The sequence below is a fragment of the Conger conger genome, chromosome 7, assembly GCF_963514075.1.
Source record: "Conger conger chromosome 7, fConCon1.1, whole genome shotgun sequence".
Taxonomy (NCBI): Eukaryota; Metazoa; Chordata; class Actinopteri; order Anguilliformes; family Congridae; genus Conger; species Conger conger.
In genome coordinates, this window is record NC_083766.1 from 33,007,831 (window position 1) to 33,034,923 (window position 27,093).

The window sequence follows — 27,093 nt, forward strand, 5'->3', positions numbered from 1 at the left end:
TCTAAGATTGTTCTTGTGTCCCTGTATGATATAGTTTTACTGTGATCTAATCTGAACTAGTGTTGGTGTATTCGGCCAATTAGCTCATTTAGCCAGAGTAATTGGTGGAAACAAAAACCTGCATACACACTGGCCCTCCAAGACTGGGATTGCCCACCCCTGAACTATGACATGTCTGATAAGTAGAAGCCTGCACGTCTTTATTGAGCAATGGTTCCAAACCTCAGTCCTGGGGTTTTTGTATGTGCTGGTTTTTGTTCCAACCAGAGTTGCAATTCCAGAATTTCAACAAGCTGTTAATGTTTCTTAATTAGGTGCTTCTCATGTTTTAAATCATATTATTATGTCAGAAATAGTTCTGCATTGCATGAAGAATATAAATATTAAGTTCATATTGTGCGTATTATGCTATATTGCAAACAGTGACATACAAGGATTAGAAGAAGTTTAAACTAATCAAATTAAGTGAATGAATAGGCTTGGGCTTTTCAGCTCATTCATAATCCTTTCTACTTAAGCTTATTAACACAATGCAGGTTTGGCTTGTTATCACTTACTTTGTCTTTGAATTTGTCATTATATACCACATTATTAGTTTTAGTGGCCATGTGTCCACACTTTTAGCAGAAATAAGCCAATTAATTGAATCACCTCAGATTTTTATCGGTTTAGCAAATGTGTTACTTATTTTATGTAATTGTTTGTCATATAGTATAATAAGCAGAACATGAATGTTATTATTTTCTGAATGTTTAGGGATTTCTCACATAATGTGGCTTAAGAGAGTACCGACTTACAAATCATGTAGCCTAATTAAGAAACAAATAACAGCTTGTTAAAACTCTGGGATTGCAACTATTTTTGGAACAAAAACCAGTAGGCATACAGGGGTCCCCAGGATCGAAGTTGGGAAGCACTGTTTTTATTACCACCCTCGTTCACATTTACATTAAAGCCAGGGGCACGTTCAATCGTCTGAACGTGGCCCAGGCCTATTCCAAACAAAACAACAGAAGTACATTTCCATCCATTATGCATTTCAGTCTGAACGGCCTCGCTCCACACTCACCCCTTTCAAGAGACAGCGCAGTAACACCCCCAAGCACCAGGGCGTGCTGTGATAACCAGGTGCGGAATTGATTCAACAGGAAGTGTGTGTCACGATAAGGTTAAAGTTCGAGAACACGACAGGGCTGCGATTATTGATGTTTTTGGTGTTGCGGCTAGTTGTGTTTGTTTAACGCTTAAAATGTTGCTCTAGTTAAGATCTTACATATTACAGCAAAGAAATAGGCGGTATTGGAGCTTTAGATTCGTATAGCTGGTTAACCAGCTGTGGGGTTTTGAGCCACCTCGTAGCAAGGTAGCTAACTTAGCTACCCTGCTAGCTAGCTACGTTGTTCATATCAACGCTAGCTAGCTAAAAGTAAACAAACTGTGTAACTAACTCGCTGCGTTCTCTGTGTAGCTGAGTATTTCGTTACGTGCTTGGTTTTTGTGGCAGTGTAAATCACAGCAAAACAAAAATGGGTTCTTCAAAGAAACACAAAGAAAAGGGTCGGGAAAGGGACGCAGAAGAACGGCATCGGGAGCACAAGAAGCACCGTCATAAGGACCGAGAGAGGGAAAAGGAACGCGACGGGAACCGTGAGAGAGAGAAGAGGAAACGTTCCCGATCAAAGGAGAGAGGGAGCCGTGGGACCGAGAAGGAAAGCCGCTCTAAAGGCGATAAGAGCAATGGCGAGCCTCGTGTCAAGAAGGAGAAAGTGGATACCACATATGATGACAGTAACGGTAAATTGGTTAAATAACAATCAAATATTTAATTGCAGCATTATCCTCTAGCTAGCTAACATAAGTATTCACCAAAACATTTTAGGGCAATTCCTTATTCCTAATTAACTTTATTTTGTGTGTAACATGGTAGGATTTTTTCTATGATCGTACTTAATGAACGTTTGGTATAGCACTGTAATGTTATCTTAACTTTTCGCTGTATTATTTTTCTAGCCTGTGGTTCAAGGTCTGGTGGTGGCGATGCATCGCTCAGCATCGAAGAAACGAAGTAAGTCTGATTTTTAGATTGGAGATAATTGTGCAGTGAAGTTCCTGTCTGTATTAACAGGGTTGACGACACTCGTGCCTTTGCGTTTCTTCTTTGTAACCTCTATGACCTTTCTTTAACAGTAAACTCAGAGCCAAGCTTGGCCTGAAGCCCCTGGAGTTGAATGAAAACAAAAAAGGTTAGTTCGACTGGGTTTGGCGTTTGTGTCATGTGTCATGTGTGCATCTATCCTTGTGCCAGTGTGAAAGCCTTTTCCGGATAACTTGCTCTTAAATTTTCCACCTGGAGGGAAACAAAATCCATAGTGACAGGAATCCTGTATTGTCTTGTAAAGTATATAACGTCACAGATACTGAGACTGTGTGAGAGGTGGTGCCTTTTGTGACCTGAAGTGTGCTTGCAGAGCTCGGAACGAAAGAGGAGCCCTTAGTGGCAGAGACCATCAACCCTATTCATATCAAGCAGCAGAAGGAGATCCGGGAGAAGCTGGCAGCCCTCAAGGAAAAACGCCTGCTTAACCAGAAACTGGGGTGAGTTTTCCCCAGAGTGAACAGGACACCGAAAGGAAAGGATTTCTGCGCTCTCCTCTGCTAAAGTCCGGCTTGTGAAGCTGTGCGTCAGCGGCTAATTCTCTCCTTTGGTGTCGGCAGTAAGGTGAAGACCCTGGCGGAGGATGACCCCTGGCTGGATGACACTGCGGCATGGGTCGAGCGCAGTCGCAAAATGGCCAAGGAGAAGGAGCTGGCTGAGAAGAGGGTGAGTCGTGGGGAGAATCTGGAGAGAAATGGCCTTGGTGTGGCAGTTTCTTTTACTTTCCTGCTCGGTCAGCTCTTGTTTTTGTTTTTAATTTGCTCTCTTCCCTCCCTCAAGGCTAAGCTTCTGGAAGAAATGGATGAAGAGTTTGGTGTGAGCAACCTGGTGGAGCAGGAGTTTGGGCATGGCAGAAAGGTGCGGCCCCTTCAAATGTGTTCCTCTCAAGTTCTCTCCAGAATAACCTGATGACTTTAACAACCACAAGAAAAATAAAACTCAATAAAAACGATAAATCAATAAAATTCCTAACAATAAATCTGTATTTTATGCAGGAAGTCTATGGTTCTGGTGACCTGAAGGGGCTCAAGGTTCAGCACAAAATGGAGTCCTTCAAAGAGGGAGAGACTATCATTCTCACACTGGAAGACAAGGGTATGCACTGTGAATACATGTCCTTTTGCTTCTCTCTGTCCCTGTCAGGAGTGATGAGTGATATGATTGTCATCTGGGTATGTATGTTTGTTTATGAACGGGCTAGTTATATTGGTATGCATGCTTACAAGTGCAGTGGTGTCTATGCCAGCGTCTCCGCCCCTGTATGTATGCTCCTGTCTCACTGACTCTCCCCTTCGCTGCTGAATGGTGCAGGTGTGCTGGAGGAGAAGGAGGATGTCCTGGTGAACGTGGGGCTGGTGGACCACGAGAAGGCGGAGAAGAATGTGGAACTGAAGAAGAAGAAACCGGAATACAAGCCCTATGAGGAGGAAGAGAGTGTGGACGACATGGTGACAGTTAGTGAAGTCATAACCTCAAGATGTTTTAAAATGTATCCATGTAATATATCGTTATATTCATGACTGACCTCCCAACAACAGTCTAATTGTACTGAACAGTGTGGCAGTCGTACGGAATCGCACATTTTGTGTCTTGTTCTGTGCAGTTCAAGCCCCGCACAGTGCTGTCCAAGTATGACGAGGAGATCGACGGGGAGAAGAAGAAGAGTTTCCGTCTCGCTGCGGGGGGTCGTGCCGATGGCCACAGGGAGCGGGAGCTGCAGGCCATCAGGGAGACCCTCCACAACCAGGCCCAGACCCTGGACCTGCCCGCACTCACCATCGCCTCCGAGTACTACACCCCACAGGAGATGGTGAGGGGGACTGCCTTATTTTCCATGCCTTGGCTAGTTACGATTTTGAACTCATAAAATGTTCAAGTGTAGTTCAAATCAGAACATTTTCATTCACTGGTGTTCATGTAGTAGATGTATCCATTTGTACGCTTCTTATAACATCCGCCTGGAGGCTACTGCTTTCAGTGTCTTAACTGTGCAGTAGTACTGTGTGGGGAAAGTCCCACTATGCCGTGGGCACTGCTGTACGGTTTGCTGTAGAGTTGCGGTTGTAACTGAGTGCAGCCAGTTGCTTAGGAGTTGGCGAGATCCGCAAAGACAGGCAGTTCTTGCGTTGATTTTTGTGTGATGGCGTGCGTTGGTTGTGTGTCGGCGTGGTATGCAGGTCGGCTTCAAGAAGACAAAGCGGCGAGTGAAGAAGATCAGAAAGAAGGAGAAGGTGGTGAAGCCGGTGGACGTGCTCCAGGACGACACGCGTAGCACGGACTTCGGCTCCAGGTTCTGCCTCCGATACCGCGCCCCACATCACCCACACACCTCCATCCCGCTGAGGGTGTGTTTCTGGTCTGCGGTACGCTCGAGCCTCGCTCAATGTCAATCTCCTGGCTGTCTTTCTCAGGACCAGAGGTCGGGGGCGCCATGCGGCTGAGGAAGAGGGGGCACAGCCGGAGGGCGATGCGGGGGAGGAGGAGGAAGAGGAGGAGGGTGCCGGGGCGGTGGACGTCATCCAGCGGTCAGATGACAACAGACTGGAGGACATGGACATCAGTGACGATGGTGAGATGGAGAAATGCAACAATTACACCGGCGTAACTGCTCAGGCAGTGGACGGGAATTCATTATGTCTACACTTTTGAAAGTGGAATACACAAATTTACATTACAGTGTTATTGCTGAAATATAGCAGTGTGGCGGTGTAGTCCATTTCAGTAGTCTCACACTTGTGATCCTCTCTTGCCTCCCTCACGGCCCTGCCCATCTCAGAGTTCTCCCCTCCAGAGCCCACCGCGCTGGAGGAGGACGAGGCCGAGCAGGAGCTCCAGAAACAGCTGGAGAAGCAGAGGAGGCTGAAACAGAAGCAAATGCTCCGAGACTCTGGGGAGAAGGTGTGTGTGTGTGTGTACATCATGCTGACAGTTGATAGTTGGCTGACACCTGTGGTGTCTCGTCAGCACTGGTCTGGAGTGATCAGTTCCAACTCTCCCATGTGTTCGCACTGCCCTGACGGTTGTCTCCTCATTTGCATCTATTTGCATTATTTGCCAAGGCAGGAAACTATGGTACGCATATCAGCAAAATTCAAAGCAATCCAAGTTGCTGCAGACACTGGTGTTGTTGTTTCTCCTTCCACACTACCACCCTTCTCTACTACATGCTGATTGGCTTGAAGGGCCGCCCGACAAACTCCTGATTCGTTCTAATCCCGCAGGGTCCTGACGCCTTCTGCAAGGGCCGACTACAGCCAGTGAGAATATCAGGCACACTGTAGCCCAAAGCTAGGCCATCAGTTGGCTTGGTATATTTACAGTTTATATGTTAATATGCATATGTGTATATGTTTGTGCGTGATTGTGTGCCTGCATGTGATTCATGTGTGATTGCATTCTGTCTGAGAAGCACAGTCTCCCTGCACAACGGCTGTGGTGCTCAGCTGTGGCCCTCAGAAGCAGGGCTTCCCTCAGGGTGGCCCTCAGAAGCAGGGCTTCCCTCAGGGTGGCCCTCAGAAGCAAGGCTTCCCTCACGGTGGCCCTGTCTCTGTCTTGCAGGTAGCAGAGCAAGTTCAAGTGCTGGCTGCTCCTAGAGCAGGGCAGGATGATGACGAGGAGGACAGGAAGAACAACATCGTTTTCAACGCCACCTCTGAGTTCTGTCGGACCTTGGGAGACATCCCCACATACGGTCTTTCAGGAAATCGAGAGGACCAGGAAGACATCATGGTAAATGTGACCATGAATACATGTACTGCCTTTCATTTGTTTAGCACTTCTCCCGTACTCTGCACTGAACAGAATGAAAGAGCGAATGACGTATTGCATAATTACAAACAATACAAAAATACCATTACAATGCATACACACACTTTTTAATTATCGAATACACAGTTGGCAACAATTGCGGTAGTATACACATATTGAGAGCCGGCAGAGCAGTGCTCTTAATAAACCCATAATTGTACAATGAGGCTTCTAATTCTCAGAGCCCAGCCTTGGAATTGTGGGAGATGTAGTCAGTGAGTGCAGTAATGCAGGTTGTGTTGGGATGCTGTGCTGTAGGACTTTGAGCAGGAGGAGGAGAGAGATGGAGCTGGAGGCTCTGACTCGGAGCTGGATGAGAACGTGGGCTGGAGCATGGTGAACCTGGATGAGGAGCAGAAACAGCCTGACGTGAGTGTGCCGGGATATGCACTTTTATTTGTGAATGTGTTAGCTCCTGCACAAGCAGCACGTTTTACCAAGCTGTGCTTACCGCTACCAATGACACGCTTCTGGGATATAGCTTGTGCATCACATTGGACATCAGTGTACCATAATGCTTAGGCAGCTGGGCTTCTAACTGAGTCTAAAGTTTGGATTTCTTGCTGTGATATTGTTGTACACTTGAGAACGTTACTTGCAGAGTTGCATCTCTAAATATCCAGCTCTATAAATTAATTCTAAAACTGTGCAATCTGCTATGGATAAGCGCGTTTGATAAAATTGCCTGAATTGTAACACAAAGTTTGCACCCCCTTTGCACAACTGCCTATCCTTCAACAGTTCTCCACCGCCTCCACCACCATTCTGGACGAAGAGCCCATTGTTAACTCTGGACTGGCTGCAGCTCTTATGCTCTGCAAGAACAAGGGTGAGGAGCTTATCCACAGATGGACAACATGTCATTTTACAGCCACAGAGCTGTGTTCTACCCTCACATACAGAATATGTTCATTTATTTAATCGTATGTATGATGCTTTTAAAGTCATGCATGTAATTTATCAGCTCAGCACAGTACACACACCCCTGGAAAGTGGACAGCTGCTTAATGTAATTAATATTTATTTTTTCTCTACCTGCACCATAAGTGTAGCATTCTCTCAGGCTGTTGGATGTGAAACCATACCCTTTGTAGTTAGTCCATACTTTTTTAAAATGCCTTCTTTAGCCAACATGCGGATGATAAAACTGGATCATTTTTTCTTGCACTCCCTCTCTCAGGGCTCTTGGACACTCAGGTGCAGAAAGTTGCAAGGGTTCGTGCCCCCAAGGGTGCCCTACCAAATGACAATTACTGCATTGAAGACAAGATGTAAGTGTCCACTTATACTCCCCTTATTACATTTAATATCCCTTGGCTGTGACTGTAGTTGTATTATGGACTCAGAGGCTATCAAACAATTAAGACCACGAGCTGCTTAGTGTGGTGGTTTGTTAAGTTGATTTTCAAAGGAAATCATTAGTGTAGCATTAGTCTGTTGGCCTAAATGGCGCAAGTGGGATTGGATGCAGAATTTGACTGAAATGTTTTAATTTTTATTTAAAAGTTTTTCTTTGTGTGTTAATGCATGTCTGCAGACATGGCTTGATGGCTTAGTCTGCCCATGTTCTTTGTGCATGAGTCGTTATTTTGCTGACCAAAATAATAGTTTGGTTGCTCTGGACCCATGAGTTGCAGCACACTGTCAGTTGACGTTAATGAAACTCTTGACATTTTGAGTAATGTCACACAGTATGGCTTTGACCTCTCTCCCTTTGTTATCCCTCTTCCCTCCATTTCCCCGTGCCTCCCTGGAACCCTTCAGGCTGATAGATGACAAGTACAGCAGGAGGGAGGAGTACAGAGGCTTCACCCAGGAGTTCAAGGAGAAAGAAAGCTATAAGCCTGATGTCAAAATCGAATATGTGGATGAATCTGGCCGCAAGCTCACGCCAAAAGAGGTACTGTGCGCTTTACGCCTGAGCCCCTGCGTCCGTGTGTCCTTTTGAATCTCCCCTGAACTCGGTGTAGGGTGTGCCTGGCCGCACGGTGTCATCGCCATTCAGCCTTAATGTTGGTGTTTCTCTTTCAAGTCTGTGAACATTGTAAGGTTTACTAGTCCCTGTGAATACATTTAATAGTATAAAGTGAAAAGTATAAATAGAAAAAAATGTAATGCAAAAAAAACCAAAAAAAAAAAAAAAAACCTAGTCAGCCATTTTGCAAAGGGGCTTGTTAAGAATTTTACAGGTGAGCGGTGCTGCCACCCAGAGGTTATTTTACAGATTGCGTTTGCACTTGAATTTTCACCTCGTTGGTAATGCAGTTGCACACATTTCATGGAAATTTCTGTTTAAATCTATGTTGATATGAAAATAAGTATCGGTATGTGGAGAGGCAGGTTGCGATGTATTGCAGTGTCCACACTGAGTGCTGCCAGCTCTTATCAGCTGTAGAGTGCAGAGGGGATGAAACGGGGCCTAATGGACTTGCTGATATTTGTCTCTAGGCTTTCAGGCAGCTCTCCCACCGTTTCCACGGGAAGGGCTCTGGAAAGATGAAGACTGAGAAGAGGATGAAAAAGCTTGAGGAAGAGGCTGTAAGTTCTTACACATTGAGCTGGTTTTTTTTCTTTCTTTTTTTCTTTGAGCATGTGACATGATTTTCAACAGTCAAGCATACTACATGCTTAGAGCAAATGGAACCTAATAGAGCAGGGAACACGGCAACATTTTCTAATGGAGCGCATTACTTGTTTTATTTTCTTTTTAGATTCATCTTTGGTACTAATTTCTCACAAAGCCGTACGTGTTGATGAATGTGAAGGAGTTTGTGAATCTTGGCATCGGGGAAATGAACTAACGTCGTTTAAACGGGATGTTGGGGTTTTGATGTTGTGATGCGAGGTCTTTTGCGTTGGTGCCCTTCAGCTGCTGAAGAAGATGAGCAGCAGTGACACCCCCCTGGGCACCGTGGCTCTTCTGCAGGAGAAGCAGAAGTCACAGAAAACCCCATATATCGTCCTCAGTGGGAGTGGGAAGAGCATGAATGCGTGAGTACAGAATGTATACTTTTCTGCCCCTCCCACTCCTCCTCTGATCTCCCCCATCTTTCCTTGTGTCTACACTCTTTGCTGTGTGCTGGTGATGTGATCTGATGATGCATAATGTGTTTCTTTCCCCCCTTTACAGAAACACCATCACTAAATAAACATTGGAAGGGATGGGAAGTGGGACCAGAGAAGATGTGTACCACATGCACACAATACAATTTTAATGTCTTTTTGGAATTGAATAAAAATTAGTGACTACTCTATGTGCAGAAGGGTATTTCCTGTTGCTTTTGTGTTATGTACACAGTGTAAACCATTATAATCTAGATAAAGAGCTCAGTATGTTTATGCCCTTGGTTTCCTGTGGTTTTTTTTATTTATTTATTTTAATTTTTTTTTTTTTCCTCAATGTTTAGGCCATGCTTACTTTTTTAAGAATATTAGTGTATGATACCCTCAAACTGATGTCAGAACATACTGGGTATAACACTGGACATATTGTATCATATAAAACAGTTGTTTTTTTTAACGGTAGTATAGACTGCTCTCACACACATGGTCGTCTCAACACTTTTGGGGGCTGTGGGCAAAAAAAGTTGTTCGTATCTACGTTTTGGAGGGCCCCCCATTCTGATTCTTCTAGGAAAACAGTGCTGTTGTGGCTGCAGCTAGCTGTCTTGGCAAGGCAGCCACCTAGATTCTCAGGGCCCGGGTTAAGCTTTGGCATTTCCCAACTGCCCCCCACACACACAATTTCAATTTCTCACAATTTAGTTAGGTAGCCCCCTGCGACAACATTCCCAGTTGTGCCTCCCCCCCCCAGTCCTAGCCCTAGCACAGTGCCTGATTTGCCTAGTGGGAGGGACGGCTCTGTGCGCACACACACACATCACATAAAGATGAACAAAAAAAGATAAACTATAATAATGTTCAATGGTTGATCCCATGTCATTAGAAAATGTGACCATCTGTTCCCAGTTGAGTCTGTTGACTCAATACCCGACAAGTATACTAAGTCTGTCAAAACAAAAAAAACAAGGTTGTAAATGCAAAATATATTATGACCATAAAAAGTACAGAATTCTAAAAACATACTGCATGGTAATTCTGAAATTTAGACTATCTTTGAAATTGATATTGGATACTTCTTGTGTGATACCATTTATTTCTGGAAAGCTGATAGTTGCCTTTATTGCTAAATAATGCACAGCTCGCAATATAGGCTTTTTAAACCAAGGGGAATTTGAGAACATGTAACTTATCTTTGTTCCGTGATGGTTACCCAGGCCTGGGTATTGCTCCTTTAAGTGTAATATAACAGTTAAACGGTATTGCTATCTATAGAATTTGCGTTAACGACAAAGGAAGTTGAATCAGATTGGCGCCCGGAACAGGCTATAAATAACCCTTGCCGGATCAGGAAGTAGTCTTGGAATTTCTTGGAAGAGCTTTTGGTAAGCAGTGGCTGAAATTAGCTGTTCTGTGTCAGCGGGTTGATTTTTCTTTGTTCCAGAGCAATTCGCAATCGTAAACCAGGTAAGCAAGCCTATAGTTCGTGGTGAAAACAGCAACCAGTGAAATATGTTCACTTTCAAATGTAGCAAGCAATGATGCCTTCAAAACGTATATGTTCACTTTCAAATGTAGCTAGCAATGATGCCTTCACAACGAAGTTGACGTTAAACCTGTTTAGCTAGATAACTAGACTAGGGCGTTTCTGATAAAATCTCGATTAGCGAGTGGCATCATTAGTCGTTCGTTTATAATTTCTCAATCCGTATAACTAAAATTGGCTAGCGAACATTAGTTACAAAGTTAACGATTTGACTAAGGCTGCATACACCGTAACTGACCACGCCCCCAATTTACTACACTTTTAGTTTTGAGAGCTTAGTTTAGGTTTTGTTCTATAATTTTTTAATACTTGATAAATCATTTTAATTTCCACACTGCACCAAAGGTTGAATTTTACGAATTAAGACAACTAACGTTAGCTCACTCAGTCCAAATAAATAGTGGGACGCAATGATGCTACTATTAGAATATTATGATAATCAGTATACATCATATTCGACTGTGGAGTGCTCATGAACTGAACCATGTTTATTGCCGTTGTTTCTCAGTATAACTTCACTTAAAAGAAGCTATAACAATAGAGAAAGATCCATCCATCCATCCATCCATCCATCCATTATCTTAACCTGCTTATCCTGAATAGGGTCACAGGGGGGCTGGAGCCTATCCCAGCATACATTGGGTGAAAGGCAGGAATACACCCTGGACAGGTTGGCAGTCCATCGCAGGGCACACACCATTCACTCACACACTCAATTTAGACTCTCCAATCAGCCTAACGTGCATGTCTTCGGACTGTGGGAGGAAACCGGAGTACCCGGAGGAAACCCACGCAAACATGGGGAGAACATGCAAACTCCGCACAGAGAGGCCCCGGCCGACGGGGATTCGAACCCAGGACCTCCTTGCTGTGCGGCGGCAGTGCTACCCACTGCACCATCCGTGCCGCCGAGAGAAAGATCCTTATAGTAAAATGCGCATCAACTTTTAAAAAGATTTTTTACCTTCTAGTGTCCCAGAGGCAGAGCCTAGTATCGGACAAGAAGCACAAAGCCACCATGTCGTCAACATCACAAAAGCACAGGGATTTTGTCGCTGAGCCCATGGGGGAGAAGTCAGTGAGGGCATTGGCTGGAATTGGGGAGGTGTTGGGTGAGAGGCTAGCAGAGAAGGGCTTTGACAAGGTAAGAGTTTCAGTTTGTCTAAATGTATGTATGTATGTTGTAGCCAAAAGTTAAAAATAATTGAGTTTCCAATACTATGACCTTTTTACTGCTTGAGACTTTACTGTTCTTCACAATCTCTCTCCCTCTGCAGGCATATGTGGTCCTGGGGCAATTCCTAGTACTGAAGAAGGATGAGGAACTGTTCCAGGATTGGCTGAAACACGTGTGTTGTGCCAACTCCAAGCAGCAGAGAGATTGCTATGGCTGCCTGCAGGAGTGGTGTGACTCCTTTCTGTAGTACTCTGCCCCAAAATCTTGCATCAGCACTGTGTCTGTGGTTACACAGAATCAAACAAGTGTCCTCACTGTTCTCTCTCCCTCTCCTGTATTCACATGTCTGTTTACAGTTTACGTGTCCCAACTCACACCCATGTTGCATGATCTGTTTATACAATGTGCATTTTAATGCGCTGTGAACTGGCTTAAGTCAAATTTGACATGCATGCTAATCTTTAAGCGCTAGCCAATTGACAATAGCAGTTTGCAACAGTTGTAGTATCAGTCCCTAAAAATGAAAAACACTTTTTGTGGTGCTTGGCCAGGTCTTTTATTAGTGGGTGAGTCAGATGTGATTGGGGTTCAGCTTGTATATCTCTCTCCATACCTCTATAATGACATGTATTTTGGAAGGAAGAGGGAACTTTCTTTTTCTGCTGCAATGTATACATTTTGCCATGTGAAATCTATTCATATAGTGAAGTCTACTCCTTTTACAGAAAATGTCTTTATAAAATTGTATATTTTCATATAAGGTGACTACTGGGAGTCATATAAGGACATGAGCAAGTTTGACGAGCGTATCTTGCGTATCATTTGTCTGTTTAATTTTTAAATTGTTTTCACCTAATTACATTTGAAGCTAAACGGATTTTTTTTAACTTGATGTCAAATCTTTGTCATTTTACATCTTCGTTCCTTGCCCTTGTTTTTGTGTGAATTGTGCCTGCAAACTACAACACTGCACAAGTTGGAATTATGGTTTTATCATTTTAATGCAACACTTAACAATTTCAGCTGCAAAAATCCTCTTGCTGTATATTTAAATGGTCAATCCATTCTGGATGTGGACTGTCATTCTTAAAGATGGTAATGGGGATGGGAATATTTTCTGCTGTCATGAATGTTCTAAAAATTCTAAACCTTGTGAAATGGTTTCTTTTTTTAAAATTGTGCCCTGCATCACAGAATATGTCCTGTAATTTCTATTTTTAAAGAATCGTTTGCAATAAAATTAAATGAAATGGGTGATTTTTGTCTGTGGTTTTAACTTGAGACAATACTGCCAGTAAGAACATTGCCTTTGGATTTCCTTTGTATTGAAATAATAGGATTCTGCTCATTCAAAGCTTCAGGTACTACCATACAAAAGTATCAGATCAGTGATGGGTAATGTCCAGATCTATATTTCCCCAAGTATGGCCTAAAAAAAGATATTTATCTTTATATCCAGCATTCTGAGAAAAGACTCAAATTGATTTTGGTAATGGGAGTGTTTTTTTATTATTTTAAAATCTTGGGATTTTATTGCACACAATCCCCCCCCCCCCCCCCCCCCCTCCCCACCCCGTTCTCATGACATCCTCTTGTGTTACTTGTTACATTTTCAGTTATCCAGTAAGTGTTTGATATTTAGACACAGTGACAGGTTTCGCATGGCAATTCTGAGTGCTGACTACTTTTTTTTTTTTTTTTTTCATTCTTTATCGGTAGTCCCAAGACTATATCCTCTAAATCTTCTGAGCCTTGACCATAGCAAAATCTAACCTTGATTGAGTGAATTTGATTTGAACTACATGGTTTATCACTTGAAATTTTGTCTGTACCATTTTACTGTAGGTATTTCATAGTCTATTAAGAGAGAACCACACAACACCGATTGCTATTTCACCTGGAGGTAGTCTCCCCCCCCCCCCCCCCACCCCCCACCCTTCCCTGAAGGAAAAACACTTGTGCTTTCATTGGAATGTTTGAGTCTGTGTTTTAGTGATTGTGTTTATTTATGAAGCTCACCATTATTATTTTTTTTCACTCATCCCTAGTGAAGTTAATCCATGATCCCTGACTCGCTGTATCTCACTACCCCAAACACACCACATTAAAATAAGTGCACAAAGTAAAGTAAGACTGGAAAAAACATTTTGGGGAGGAAATGTGAACTTTTTAAAAAACGTGTTGTGACCGATTGTTTGTGCAGTCCTCCCCATTCCACTGCCCTTTATTCATTTCAATAAGCATTCATGAATCTGCCAACAGGTATATGTGTTTTTGTTCGTCTCTTCTTTAGCATGTCAATTGTAGATTTCGTCTTTGTGGAAAAATCAATTAATTCATTTTGGGTCAAAATTCAGTTTTTGTTCAGTACAACTAGTGGCATTAGATACCACTTTGTGCCATACATGCAATTTGTGGTATTATTCAGTTAACAAAGCCAATTTCACATTCCCATTACAATTGTGAAGTTGGCTAATTGTAAAGTGAGAATTACAATTACAATTAGCCAAAATTCTGAAAAGTACATTAAATTATGAGCACTGGAACCCTGCCAGGGTATGATCTAATGTTTGCAAACCTTACAACAAGGCTGGTCCATTTAATCTTAAGAACTGTCATAATTACTAAACTTGTTTTAAAAAAAGAAATTTCAGTATAGACAGAAACTGAACTGAACTGTGTCTCGCTATGACTTATACAGCATACGTACACTCAGTGAGCACTTTAAGTAGACCTGTAGACCAGCTCGTAATAATGCCAATATTTAATCAGCCATCATCATGTGGCGGCAACTAAATGCATAAAAGCATGCAGACATGGTGAAGAGGTTTAGCAGTTTTTTTTTTTTTTCAGATGTCAAAATGGGGAAGAAATTTTGATCATGGAATGATTGTTGATGCCAGGCAAGGTGGTTTGAGTATCTAGGAAACTGCTGAACTCCTGGGATTTTCACGCGCAACAGTCTCTAGAATTCACAGAGAATTGTGCGAAAAACAAAAAACATCCAGCGAGCAGCAGTTCTGCAGGCAAAAAAGCATTGAGAGAGGTCAGATGAGAAGGGCCAGACTGGTCAAAGCTGACAGTAACGCAAATAGCCACACATTACAACAGTGGTATGCAGAAGAGCATCTCTGAACACAGAATGTGTCAAACCTCTACGTGGATAGGCTACAGCAGCAGAAGACCAATAAGTAAAAAATAAAATTAAAATAAATAACCTAATAAAGTGCTCAGTGAGTGTATGTAAAACTGTTATCTGCTGTTATTTTTGTCGGTATTCAGCACTCTTCTCGCTCAGAGGAGGGCGCAGAAGAACTTCTTCTCCCTGAAAGGGTTTTCAGAGGTTGGCACAGGAGTGATGAGAGGATCCTCACACGCATGGGCATCGCAGTACGCCATCAAGTCTGCTGCTGCTTTAGACACCTAGAGGTGCAGTGTGATCAGAGTGTAAGATAGGCGTGGTATGTATGGCATGGTAAATATAAATGAGGCAGGGAACACAGAGGATAGATAAAAAGTCACATTGTAACCTGAAAAACAAGGAGCACCAAGAAACATGCATGTTATGACGCACAAGAGTGAACTCTCACCTTGATCCGACACATACTGGCCTCAATCTTTAGCTGCTCCACCAGCTTCCTGGCCTGACCGACACTCATTGTGCTGTTTACTGGGGTATCTCCTTTCATCCTGTCACACGCACATACACACACACACACACACACACACCATCAGAACATTGAGCCACATTTTCTCTTCAGATGTTCAACGTGTCATAAGCAAAGAAACAGTTTTTAAAAATATATATATATAGCATTTAAATATAGACTATCAGTTGGCTGACATTCATGTATGTGTTGTCTTCATTCCACCCAAATGTATTGTACATTACATTACATTACAGGCATTTAGCAGATGCTCATATCCAGGGTGACATACAATGAAGTGCAAATCAAACCCAGGGACAAGTGCAATGAGGACCTTAGAGGAAAGTACAGTTCCGAGTCCTAGCATGACTCGGTATGCATGTATAATGATGTGTTTTTTTCTACATTTACACTAAAAGCTGCTGTCATAAAAACACTTCAGATTTTATAGCTCAGTGCGCGTTACACATGTAAGTAGTAGGATAGGTATGTATTGTTTTGTTGTTTTGGCATTGATCCATTTACTGTAAACAGTATCCATTAGTTTATGCCTATTCAAGATTTAATGCAAAAGCTACACAAAAAATTTGATGAATACTTCATCTTGAGGTGAGGATGACCAACACCTTTTACATAAAAAAAAAAAATAGATCACTTTAGGTTGATGCATGCAGCGTTCATACTTCTTTCTATTCAAATACCTCCAATCACAATTTTAAATGTCAAAATTCATAGAGAACCACATGGTACATAAAAAGGCCTGTTTCTACTGTAAGTTCAATATCATCCTTGAACATTTAAATAGTAAAACCTTATAAATATAAATAGGTTTTACATTCGAAAACAGCTTGCTAAAATGATTGTACTCACATATCAAACATATTAGACCAAAGGAACGGACATTCACCACTCTAAGATAGCACACCATAATAAGCTTCAATCTCAAAGGAGCTGATAAACATTAAAATGGGTGAAAAATGACACATAAAAATGGTGGATGCCTTAGATATTCCTTTCAAACTAGAACTGAAATGTATGTATGTGGAGCTCCTTGGTGAATGATGGGATGAACAGACATGGACAGATGGCCAGGCATGCAGATAGGAGCTGTTGGGTGAATAGATGGAAAGAGAAATGGAGGTATGTTCGGAGAGAGATGGGCAGAGAAAGGCTAGTCTATGGCGGTGTTATGGCTTATTTGTGTCAATCTGGGCCCTGCCTTTGCCTTTCTCTCTCCTCTTCCCCCTGCCCCTTACCCTTGTTGTCTTCCTCTCCTGGTGCAATCTCCCTCCTCTTCTCTCTCTCCCTCTATCTCTTGCTTTCTGTGTCTCAGATTTCTGTAAAGCTGGACCCCACCCTCATAGGCAGTGTAGATGCTACACTAGTCAATACAGTCCAGTGCGCTCCAGCTCTGCTACAGTGTAAAGCGGTGTCTTGGTACACACACAAAACTCCCCTCTATTTTCAGTGGAATAACCCAAGGAGGAGGAGGGGTATGTTACTGTACTCATTTTCTTGTCTGGAACTGGGTCATACCATCTCTAGTTTTGAGCAGAGGTTGTAAATGGAGATGGATTTTGAAGAAAAAGAAACCAGAAGAAACATGAGGGGGATTAATGCATCCCTCTCAACGTGTACCCAAGCATCTGTTGTTTTTTTGTCAGTAAGTGTGAAACCATTGTGTATGTGTATGCAGTTAGTATCTGTGTATGCTACAGTCCATGCACCAGATACCACCCCCTTCCCTCAGTTACCATGGGAACTGCTGCAGTCTCTCCCTCTTTGTCTGGCTGACTCTGGGTGTAGCATCTTCTTGGCCTCTGTGGTCTCTCCCACATATGGAGATAATGGGACTCCCCCAACTAATCTGTGATACTTGCTTTCCCTGGTCTCTCATCTCATTTACACTATGTTTTCATATTAAACTACACATTATTTTTACTCAAACTCACTAAATTCTTTCATACTGATGATATAAACCATTTTACAGGAAAGGTCATTGTCATGGAATCCAAGGAATCGAGCAGGGGAGCAGGGAACAAACTTTAATAGTAAATTAAGATATATTTACTTGACGTTTAAAGGTTTCTTCAACACAAAGTGGTTCCTTTCAAGCCAGTATGCATTACAGTTTTAGCCTATATCAAAAGTTGTATCATATTTCGTTGCTGGTTAAAACGTCTGCCAGATCATTAAAGCTCAGTTAGATTGACCTTCAGCTATTTCAATGTTATTATCTATTACTGAAACTACTCAAGCATTTGTTTATGCATTATAACCGATGTCCGTTGACATGCCGGTGATTCAGTGGCTAGGTGCAATTATATGAAAAATGATTGCACATATGCACTTCCCAATGTCGCTCAAGTGAGATTAAAACGTGTGTTCTATTCTGCTCTACAAATTAGAGTTGTTTCACTCTCTTATGCAGCTATCGGGAAAAAGTATACAATGCATTTTCCTGCATTTCTGATAGTAATCGGGCTTGGAAACACGCGCCTACGAAACCGTAACTGTGAGGCGAGCGGAGTCTTCAGTCTGTCACGTTACTTAGCTAGACACAAACACCTGGCTAGCTAAATAGGGTAGCTCGTTATCGGACGCTAATGAGTCCTGTTATGTTTGACAGAACTGCACATACAAGCAAGTTTAGCAAGATCAGAGTGTAACGTTAGCCACGTTTTGAATTACGATTATTTATTTCAACAGTTACGCTGCATCGCGTAGATTGTAGGCTAGGTATGTAATTTAGTAACGTTACGGTAAAATGAACTGTACAAGCGCCTAACTTTACAGCAGTTTATCATTGAAAGTGCGGTGAGTTTTGCATTGATATCAAGTGTCTTTAGCCAGGTATGTTTCCCTTGATAAATGGATATCACTTAATTAGCAGTTAGCTAGCTAGCCTAGTTCCGGCATATTCTCTAAATTATGATGCTACGAAATTGACTTAAACAACATGAGCTAGCTAGCTAATGTTGATATGCTAGAGCAAAAACGTTCTGGTTAACTTAGTCAAGCTAAATGTTAACGACGGAATTAAAGTCAGTTTAAGAACTATTGTATAATTTTAATCCATGCAGTTTGCTAATTTGAGTGAGTTAGACTATCTCAATTATTTCGTTTAGTAAACCTAAAAGCGAATGCTAGCTAGCTAGCCAGTTAGTGGCCGGTAGAAGGGTGTGACGTTAGATAGATAACATAGCTGGCTTTGCTAGCGGGGATGTGTGTTATGAAACGTGAAGCATGCACATAGCCAATCGGCCGGCCAAATCAATGAGTTATTTTCCATTTTCCATCGTATTACGTAATATTATTATTTCAGGGTTCGTTTAAATAGCTATTGAACGTCGCCTGATACTTTTCAAGTATATCAAAATATTTTATAGGTTTGCTTAGTTAACATAGCCCAACTTCCTCGAGGTAACATTATGTAATATTTCAACATGGTCCTCCTCTGCGATTGTACTGAGCTAGTGCGATAAGTTAACCGTTACTGCTCAGTGTTAACAATACCTCAAGCTGTGCATTTTCCAGGTTATTGCCTACGTTAAGTGTAAATTATTACAATCATACTTGAATAGCACTGGGCCTACTATTTTATTTTGAGTCAAGACCATAGCATTTGAGACATGTATTTTTAGTACGTATGGCCTAGCATGTACGTTTATACTGATTTTCTTTCTTTCTTTCTTTCTTTCTTTCTTTCTTTCTTTCTTTCACAGCCTTCTTGATCATTTTACAGGCTGTTTTCCCTACATATGGACAAAAACTCTAGTGGTGTACACAGATGAGTAGTGGATAGTGCCATGTCACAAGTTGTATTTCTGTTGATATAATTGTCATACACATGAAGCTGTAATCGTGGCCAAATATATTTTAGGCGGAACTGTTGAGTAGACAGGGTTAGTATCAAACTAGTACATACCAAGGACATTGGGACATATTCATGCAGGTGTATTGGTGAGATAAGGGAAAGCATGGAGGAATGCACAGTTAGGAACATATGGGAGGAGTAACAGAATAGGCAGTGAAAGGAAAACTTGGTGACAACATACCCACAAGCAGCAAAGTGTAGGGAATGGGAAGAGAGAAGGTGAGCAAGAGAACTGAAGCTCCATCTCTGAATCAAACTCCCAAAAACAAGAAGAGGGAGTGAAAGAGATCGACTTTTACACTGTTGCCATAGTGACAGTTGTGAGCGACAATCTAAGACCCGTAGCAGCAGTATCCGCGGGAGATGGGCAGTGTGATGGGACCGGTCCTGCTCTGGCTGCAGGATGTGGTGGCAGTTTCAGTCCTGAGGGCCCGCCGGACGCTGCTGCAGGCGGCCATCTTGCTCTGTGTCCTGGTACTCTTACTCTGGGTGGCCATCTTCCTTTATGGCAGCTTCTACTACTCCTACATGCCTACTGTCAGCTTCACCACGCCGGTGAACTATTATTACAGGTAATGTGCTCGTTTAGAAGGTATGTGCTGTTCCAAGTACACAAGTAAATTGGCGCAAAAATCTTACTCTGCATTTGGTATAGCTACCAGGAATATTGCACCTGTTTCTCCAAATCATGATAGCTACCAGGAATATTGCACCTGTTTCTCCAAATCCTGATAGCTACCAGGAATATTGCACCTGTTTCTCCAAATCCTATAGGGTAAATAATTATAAATAATTCAAAGGGGAACTCAGGATTTTACATGTTAAATGAAATTTAATTTATAATTGTACCAGCATGCAATGGGGCATTTAGATGTAAAGTGCTTTCCCTCTTTTTCCTTCCTCATCTCTGACTTTCAGGACAGACTGTGATTCCTCCAGCTCAGCTCTCTGTTCCTTTCCTGAGGCGAATATTTCCCTTTTGAGGAATGGCAGGGACCAGGTGACCTTTACTTTCTTTCATCATCTTTCACACCTGCGTTGCAAACCATATTTTGGATGGTTTGATAAGGCTTTATTTCCACAGTTAAAGTAGACAAAATAAAATACTATGATTCCTCTTTTCTCTATTCTGCTGTTTTTCATTGCCCTCGAGTCATTCAGTCCTAGCACAGTTCTGTTGACCGTACCATGAAACAAACATTTGCCTGAGCTCTTACGGGGAAATGCATTAGAAGAAGGATTCTTTTTAGTAAGCGCATGCTTTATAGAAAGTGCATGCTTTCTATAAGGGGGGAGGAGGTATATCCCAGGCTTCCTGTATATATGTATATAGTGCACTGTGTCCTTAAGTACTTCAGGAATAAGCTTCTCTTAGAGCGGTGTTGCCTAAAATATTCCACCTCCATAAAGCACGTTTGGCTGGTTTTACTTGAATATCTCAGGATTATAAACTGTCAGGTTTCATTGTTGGATACTTCAGCGATTACTCGGTATCAAGACAAAGATAATTTAATGACTCACTATCATACTGTAGGCATGTGATTCCCTATGACTGCAGTAATGATCATGAATAAGAATAATAATGTCAGCTTCTATCTGTGTCTGTATAGAGGTGTTTGTATTAAGCAGGTTTGAGTGTCTGTGTGAATTTACCCATACATCACACGCAATTTAGAGAGGTGTATGCAGTGTTGAACTTAAATACATGATTTATGATGATTAACTCTCCACTCCAGCTACCTTCACAGCTTCCTTTCCACACATTCCTTTGTACACAGGCAAAGGAGAGACAAAAGTCGCTAACCATTTTCCTCACACACACACACACACACACACACACACACACACACACACACACACAAAGGAACACACACCTATTAATGCTGTTACATATGCAATTTTTAATGACTGATCACCCGGATAATATACTACTATATGCTGCTATAGATTGCTCCCTAATTCTTTTGGTACCAATTGGATTGCTTTTTCAGTTTCTATGAAAATGCCCTTCGCACTCTGCCACACTTTGCTTGGTTGTTTCTGTGTCCTAACTGCCTCTCCTTCAGGCCATGAATGGGGGAGAGAACAGATAACAGATGCAGCTGGCCAGTGAAGGAGGCAGATTTATTTTTACCACCTAATGAGATGTTGTACCCCTGCTATCTCCCCCATAGTTCCTCCCAATCCTTCAATACTGTTATATCAACAGTGTGAGCTTAATGTTCTACAAAAATGATTAAGTTGTATTTTAGTGGTTGAACCGTTCATATAGAACAAGCTAAATGATGAAGCTGAACAACTGTGTCCTATAAAGTTACTCAAAACATTCAGGTTGCCATTATATAGTAAATATAAATAACAGTAAAATTTTGATTCATGATCTGTGGACTTATATTGTTAAAAATGAACCAGTTAACTGAGTAACACTTAACTTTTGTGACTGAAAGTGTCACATTAATTATGATGTTTACAGGAGCAAAAGCACTGTACCAAGGACTCTACCATTATCATCCCAGTTTCTCAGCCTCTTCAGAAATACAGCATATGGCCACCAATGATGCGTATATTGGATGCAGTTCCTTTCTGGTCTGCCGCTCCTCACTGACCTTCCCTCTCCCTCTCCTGCTGATTTCTCACAGGTGATGCTGTACGGACAGCCATATCGCATATCTTTAGAACTGGAGATGCCGGAGTCCCCAGCCAATGAGCGGCTGGGCATGTTCATGGTCAGGATGTCTTGCTACACTAAGAGTGGTCAGACCATCAAGTCTGTGGCTCGCTCCGTGAGTGCTGTGTTTTGATTGGGCAGCATTAATAGTAATAGTTCTGCCCAGTTTTTTTGTCTACCCTTGTACTATTTTTAAATTTTTTTTTGCTTTAAAAAAAAAAAAAAAAAAAATCCATCCAATCTGTCTTCTCACCAGTTGTGTTTATGTCCGCAAAGGTTATTTGAATGACATAAAGACCATTGTCCTTTCATAACCTTTCATAACCTTGTCTCTCCATCTCCTCTTTTGTGGCTGTGTCCGCAGGCTATGCTGCACTATCGCTCTGGCCTGCTGCAGACACTGAGCACTCTGTTCTTCTCTCCTCTCCTGCTGTCTGGAGTATCGGAGCAGAAGCAGTTTGTTGAAGTGGAACTCTTCTCAGACCATCGGGAGAATTCCGTGAGTACGGAATAATGCTCTATCCAAGTCCACACCTTTCATCTAGAGCCCCTCCCTTGGTCAAGTCCTTGAGTGAATGCATGGTGCATGTCTTTTGATCCGGGTTGCTCTCTCCCTGCAGTACCAGCCTACCATAGGCGCAGTGATAGAGATCCAGTCTCGTTTGGTTCAAATCTATGGCGCCCAGCTCCGGATCCATGCTCACTTTACTGGCATCAGGTACTTAAGACCTTCACTTCCTAGCACTTTCCACACTGCAGTCTGTGTCTTCATAGCGGGTTTTATAATGGAAATTAGCAATACCAGTCCTCCTCAGCTGTGCATGCCTGCAAGTGAGGCTTCCATTGCCCATGGGTCTGAAGGTCTCGCAGGCTTTGAGAGGCAGTCTTTCTGTAGCCCAAAGTTGAGGAACTCTACTGTCCTTTCTCCAGTATCCCAACAACTAAGCATCACTCGTTATATACAACTAGCCCTGAAGTTACATTTGTATCTTTATAATGTATATTGATTGTAGTGTTCATGGTGCTCAATGTCCAAACTTTTAGAAAAGGTATGCCCTTTTTCTTTCACTTCAGTTGCTCTCTTTTTGTAGGTTCAGGCCTGGTTTTTTTGCCCAGTTGTCCTGTTTCCTGTGTTAGGCTTCTTTAAAAAGCTCTATAAAAATGATTGAAATGAAATGTAATTAAATATATCTGTCCCTATTCATCTTCCGTCCCTCTTAAATAATTCTTAAAATACTAGTTTCTTCCTTTCTTACCTGCGCTCTCCTCTTCCTCCCTGCTTTGTACTCCACTCCCCTCTTTCATATACTGCCATCTTCTTCCTCTCCATCCTGTCTCATGGACCACTTGCGTTGTCTCCCATGGTAGGTACTTCCTGTACAACTTTCCCCTGATGTCGGCAGTGTTCGGTGTGGGCAGCAACTTCACCTTCCTAAGTGTCATGGTCCTCTTCAGCTACCTGCAGTTCACCTGGGGTGGCGTCTGGCCTCCAGAACAGGTCAGAGTAAGGGTAAGTCTGCATGTTGCTCTTCAGCTGAGAGAGGAACCATCATCTGTCAAGCACAGTGCATTCCTCCTGTTATTCCGTCTCCATGCAGAAACCCCTCAGTAATCATCTTATCCTTATCAGATCCATTCTTCGTTCTGTCCTTGTCTTAAAATGTTTGACATCGGTTTGTTGCTCTCATCTGAAATTCCATTTAATTGGAACTGTATATTGTAAATTGTCCAGTTGTCAGGTTAACTGTGTATCCTGTGTTAATGTGTCTGGATTTGTGTTCTGTGATAGGTAATGATGGGGGATGCAACTCGTCTTCAGCAGAGGAAAGAGGAGGCTCGAAAACGTATAGGATCCTCCAGTTCACTGAGTAAGCATTCAGTCTGCTACTTACAACAATAAATACTCATTCTTTGTTAGGGTACAGAGAACAAGCAATAAACTGACATAAATACGAATTTGGCCATTGACAGGCTACATATATACGTGATGTATGACACATTTTTCGCACTAAGTAGAACCATACGTGTGTAGAAACACGAGTTTGCCTTGTTCATGGGACCTTCAGGGGTTTACTGTTGTACTTCAATTGTTATCCTTTAGGGGTCCCTGTAGTCAGATGTGTTCATGGCATCTCGGAATCGGCAGTTTCCGACTTCCAATTAGGAAAAGTCCTATTGAATGGCTATAAATTTCCTCATTCCGAGTTGGAATCTCGAGCACCTCCAGAGTAGGCCTAGTTGTGGAGATGACAACAAACAGATGAACAAAGCAGTAAAGTTGAACGTTGTGGTTTTTTGGTGACGGCCATTATTCCGAGCATGCATGAACATGGTATGGTTGTAGTGATGCTTTTATCTGAGTTCCAACCTTCTGACACGAGAAATTGACGCACCATGTAACACAGTCAAGTGAGGTATTGTACAGTTGAGTGGCTAATTCGGACTTTAATGTGGGGGGAGAAAAAGCAAGAAAAGGTAACTATAAATAAAAAGTACTGTGAAAACAAGCAGAAACAAATGTGTGGCTATGCTCATGCTACATCATATCAAGCTAACTATACAGTGACTATGCATTTCTTTATGCTTTTAAAGTTATACTTTAATTCAGTTAAAGCATCACAACCTATCTCAGCTGAAATCACCATTACTGACATTTTTATTGAAAGTACAAGCTAATTCTATTACAGAAAGACACATCGGCCCGAACACTGATAACTACCGTAGAAATACTGTATCTTATTGCGTTTCAGAAAAAATGATGGACACAGGAAGTGACATCACTGCAGACCCTGCAGAGGGAGCCAGGCTAGAGTCTGTAAAGAGGAAAGGTTAGTTGAGTAACATATGAAGTACTGTTGTGCTGCATATGCAAGTTATAAAAACAGGATGTTTGTGTGGGTCTAGGTGAGCTGGAGACACTGGGGACAGTCTGCCCAGTGGATAACTTACCAGACTCCCTGCAGGACAGCTCCACAGGTAAACGTGAAACATGATACATTTGCACAAGCATTTCCACAAAATTTGCCTACACACACAGACACACACACACATTGTCTTTTTCTCTCTCACTCACACTCGTTACAAACATCACAGATTAACCCTAACCCCTCTCTGGTCTTCCCCTTCAGTCTCAGATATGGGGGGACAGCCTGCACTAGCTCAGGCTCCTGAAGGTGGAGGAATAGTGTCAAAAGAAGAGTGCTTGGTCTCTGATGCTACCCTGCGCCAGAGACACGGCCCTCAGATGAGTATCTGAACAACATTACAGCAAATGCTCACTTAATCACTCATGTTTTTTTTATTACTTTTACACTTTTGCGAGTGGACACTTGCATTTTCAGTTTCTTAACTCCAGCTGGAGGAAGCGTCATATGTGGGATCCTCTTTACATTAACTTATCTTGCTACCATGACCTTCTCTCTCACGCACACAGACACACGCACGCACGCATGCACACACCCACACAAACACACACACATCAAAGCTAACATCCAAATTATAATTACCTACAAGCAATTACAAATAATCAGCCCTCTTAAACTTCTTTCCTGGAATGTTTTCCCTTTTTTTTTTACACGTTTACCTCATTTCTACAACCACTGTGACCTCTGCTGCAGCCTGGTCTTCCACACCTATCCCCTGGCATGTGGGTCTACCTCAGTGTCACTACTGGAGTTCCATTACTCTTATCCACATGCTAGTTTATTATTGTTTATTATACTCATTATACTTATTCTATTAAGGTAAAATAATTCAAAACAGATGTATGCTAGGTCATGCTGTTACAGGGCATGCTTTGTTCAACGTTAGCAGCCTTTCTACCTAGAAAATAACAGCCTTTATTTATTGCAGAATTGGATGACAGTTGGGCTGGGGGGGGGTGGGGGTGTTTGATGGAGGAATTATCCTCTTTAAAATTTACTGAAGCTTTTATTGTCAACCTGATTTTTTTATTATTTTGACGAGGAAATACAATTGTAGATACAAATGTTCTCTTAAAAGTTATAATCCGTTATGTGCTGTCATAAATAATGTGCTGTCATAAATACCTTGTCAGAAAATGCTTTTAGTTAGTAGGCCTACATCGAGTTTGTTTACAGGACCTGTTTATAAGATATTTTACTGCCTACATGAAACCTGGTTTTAACTGTAATGGATGCTTACCATTTACTGCAGAACTGAATCATCAATGGTGGCTGTGGTTTTCATCATCCCATCTTATTATTGTACTGTTGGGTCATGTGTTTGTCTTGATCTAACACAGATCCAAGGAGAGCAGTTTCACAAAAAGATGCAAATAGGATGATGTTTTGTTACATTGTTGAGGTGAAGAAAAATGACAGAAATGAATGTTTAAGCAGGTTTCATTTTATTAACATTGAGAGGGACCTATTCGGGTATATTGGATGCTGAAGGGCCAGATACTTATGTTTCATTTTGTGAGTATGTTTGTACTTTGGGACAGAAATGTTGGGGCCAGATTTACTTACATCACAAAGTAATTACCTCAAAAGTTGAATCAGTCTAATATATATCTTTATTTAGAAATGCAGTGATATATCTGAGATTGGAGTGCAAATGTGCATCATTGAGCCTTATTTAGCATTTTCTTTGAAATGTGACAGTCCCTCATCTTGAATTTATTCGGCGCAAGTCAGTGTTCATTTATCATCATAGGAAGTGTCCTTCAGTGTGCTCCGATGTTCCTGATTGCAGTGCATGTAGTAAACATGCTCATGTACAAACTTTGTGAAGTTTCTAGTGATTTTAATGTGTTATGTAGGCTGATAAAATGGAGCCATTACACACAGTTGTCATGGGAGAAGCAGCTGTTACGCAATAAAACATTAATGCACTTATACTTTGGTTGCTCCTCTGTTTCACTTTCACCTTTTGCACGTATCGGTAATTTAAGCCGTTGTCATGGCTGATGTGATTTCCTGAAGAATTGAGGAAGCATGGAATTATGGGTGAAAACCATACTCTGAAGAGGAAGCCATAGATTATTTAACTTATGAATTCAAATCAGAAGCCCCATCGCAGGTAAAGGTAAAGCTAGGAATTGTTATTTTCATGGTTGTGATTTGTTTTCTAAGGTACATTTATTGGACCACTTGAGATTATATTTGTCTCAGAAACGCTGTCATTATGGCTGC

General features: G+C 41.9%; 4 protein-coding genes across 6 annotated transcripts; 3 read left to right on the forward strand and 1 right to left on the reverse strand.

Annotated features, from left to right (window-relative positions):
• Window positions 1–1,148: 1,148 nt before the first annotated feature.
• Window positions 1,149–9,301, forward strand: sart1 (spliceosome associated factor 1, recruiter of U4/U6.U5 tri-snRNP). Its single transcript, XM_061248330.1, has 20 exons — window positions 1,149–1,794; window positions 2,011–2,065; window positions 2,188–2,243; window positions 2,469–2,595; window positions 2,716–2,821; window positions 2,936–3,013; window positions 3,151–3,250; window positions 3,467–3,609; window positions 3,759–3,965; window positions 4,333–4,445; window positions 4,567–4,724; window positions 4,932–5,053; window positions 5,714–5,884; window positions 6,221–6,331; window positions 6,704–6,791; window positions 7,143–7,233; window positions 7,727–7,862; window positions 8,411–8,500; window positions 8,832–8,953; window positions 9,093–9,301. Exons 1-20 carry the CDS (start codon window positions 1,527–1,529, stop codon window positions 9,109–9,111), a joined length of 2,361 nt encoding a protein of 786 aa, XP_061104314.1. The 5' UTR covers window positions 1,149–1,526; the 3' UTR covers window positions 9,112–9,301.
• A 1,058-nt stretch (window positions 9,302–10,359) lies between these two features.
• On the forward strand, window positions 10,360–12,999 carry LOC133132889 (barrier-to-autointegration factor A-like). Its single transcript, XM_061248685.1, has 3 exons — window positions 10,360–10,489; window positions 11,540–11,712; window positions 11,846–12,999. Exons 2-3 carry the CDS (start codon window positions 11,587–11,589, stop codon window positions 11,990–11,992), a joined length of 273 nt encoding a protein of 90 aa, XP_061104669.1. The 5' UTR covers window positions 10,360–10,489; window positions 11,540–11,586; the 3' UTR covers window positions 11,993–12,999.
• Window positions 13,000–13,720: 721 nt separating this feature from the next.
• Window positions 13,721–16,827, reverse strand: LOC133132858 (guanine nucleotide-binding protein G(I)/G(S)/G(O) subunit gamma-3). The gene is made up of 3 exons (XM_061248631.1): window positions 16,649–16,827; window positions 15,336–15,435; window positions 13,721–15,168 (listed from the first exon to the last, which is right to left on the reverse strand). Exons 2-3 carry the CDS (start codon window positions 15,432–15,434, stop codon window positions 15,040–15,042), a joined length of 228 nt encoding a protein of 75 aa, XP_061104615.1. The 5' UTR covers window position 15,435; window positions 16,649–16,827; the 3' UTR covers window positions 13,721–15,039.
• Window positions 16,828–17,920: 1,093 nt separating this feature from the next.
• LOC133134132 (seipin-like) lies at window positions 17,921–26,796 on the forward strand. Of its 3 annotated transcripts, none has more exons than XM_061250575.1 (11): window positions 17,921–18,245; window positions 19,118–19,841; window positions 20,188–20,269; window positions 21,909–22,052; window positions 22,302–22,436; window positions 22,558–22,655; window positions 23,306–23,447; window positions 23,727–23,805; window positions 24,688–24,765; window positions 24,842–24,913; window positions 25,066–26,796. In XM_061250575.1, exons 2-11 carry the CDS (start codon window positions 19,633–19,635, stop codon window positions 25,191–25,193), a joined length of 1,167 nt encoding a protein of 388 aa, XP_061106559.1. In that variant the 5' UTR covers window positions 17,921–18,245; window positions 19,118–19,632; the 3' UTR covers window positions 25,194–26,796. The 3 variants fall into 3 exon arrangements, with proteins under 3 accessions (XP_061106559.1, XP_061106558.1, XP_061106560.1); XM_061250574.1 differs by having other exon boundaries at window positions 17,921–18,209; XM_061250576.1 differs by having other exon boundaries at window positions 17,921–18,131.
• Window positions 26,797–27,093: the final 297 nt, after the last annotated feature.

Excerpts from the sequence above, each read along its gene's own strand:
- LOC133134132 (XM_061250575.1), top strand. The coding sequence starts at position 19,633 with ATGGGCAGTGTGATGGGACCGGTCCTGCTCTGGCTGCAGGATGTGGTG. Across the intron at positions 22,656-23,305 it reads GCTCACTTTACTGGCATCAG|GTACTTCCTGTACAACTTTC; the intron begins GTACTTAAGACC and ends CTCCCATGGTAG. Across the intron at positions 24,914-25,065 it reads CCTGCAGGACAGCTCCACAG|TCTCAGATATGGGGGGACAG; the intron begins GTAAACGTGAAA and ends CTTCCCCTTCAG.
- LOC133132889 (XM_061248685.1), top strand. The coding sequence starts at position 11,587 with ATGTCGTCAACATCACAAAAGCACAGGGATTTTGTCGCTGAGCCCATG. Across the intron at positions 11,713-11,845 it reads CAGAGAAGGGCTTTGACAAG|GCATATGTGGTCCTGGGGCA; the intron begins GTAAGAGTTTCA and ends CTCCCTCTGCAG.
- LOC133132858 (XM_061248631.1), bottom strand. The coding sequence starts at position 15,434 with ATGAAAGGAGATACCCCAGTAAACAGCACAATGAGTGTCGGTCAGGCC. Across the intron at positions 15,169-15,335 it reads CCAGTATGTGTCGGATCAAG|GTGTCTAAAGCAGCAGCAGA; the intron begins GTGAGAGTTCAC and ends CTGCACCTCTAG.
- sart1 (XM_061248330.1), top strand. The coding sequence starts at position 1,527 with ATGGGTTCTTCAAAGAAACACAAAGAAAAGGGTCGGGAAAGGGACGCA. Across the intron at positions 3,014-3,150 it reads AGTTTGGGCATGGCAGAAAG|GAAGTCTATGGTTCTGGTGA; the intron begins GTGCGGCCCCTT and ends TATTTTATGCAG. Across the intron at positions 7,234-7,726 it reads TACTGCATTGAAGACAAGAT|GCTGATAGATGACAAGTACA; the intron begins GTAAGTGTCCAC and ends GGAACCCTTCAG.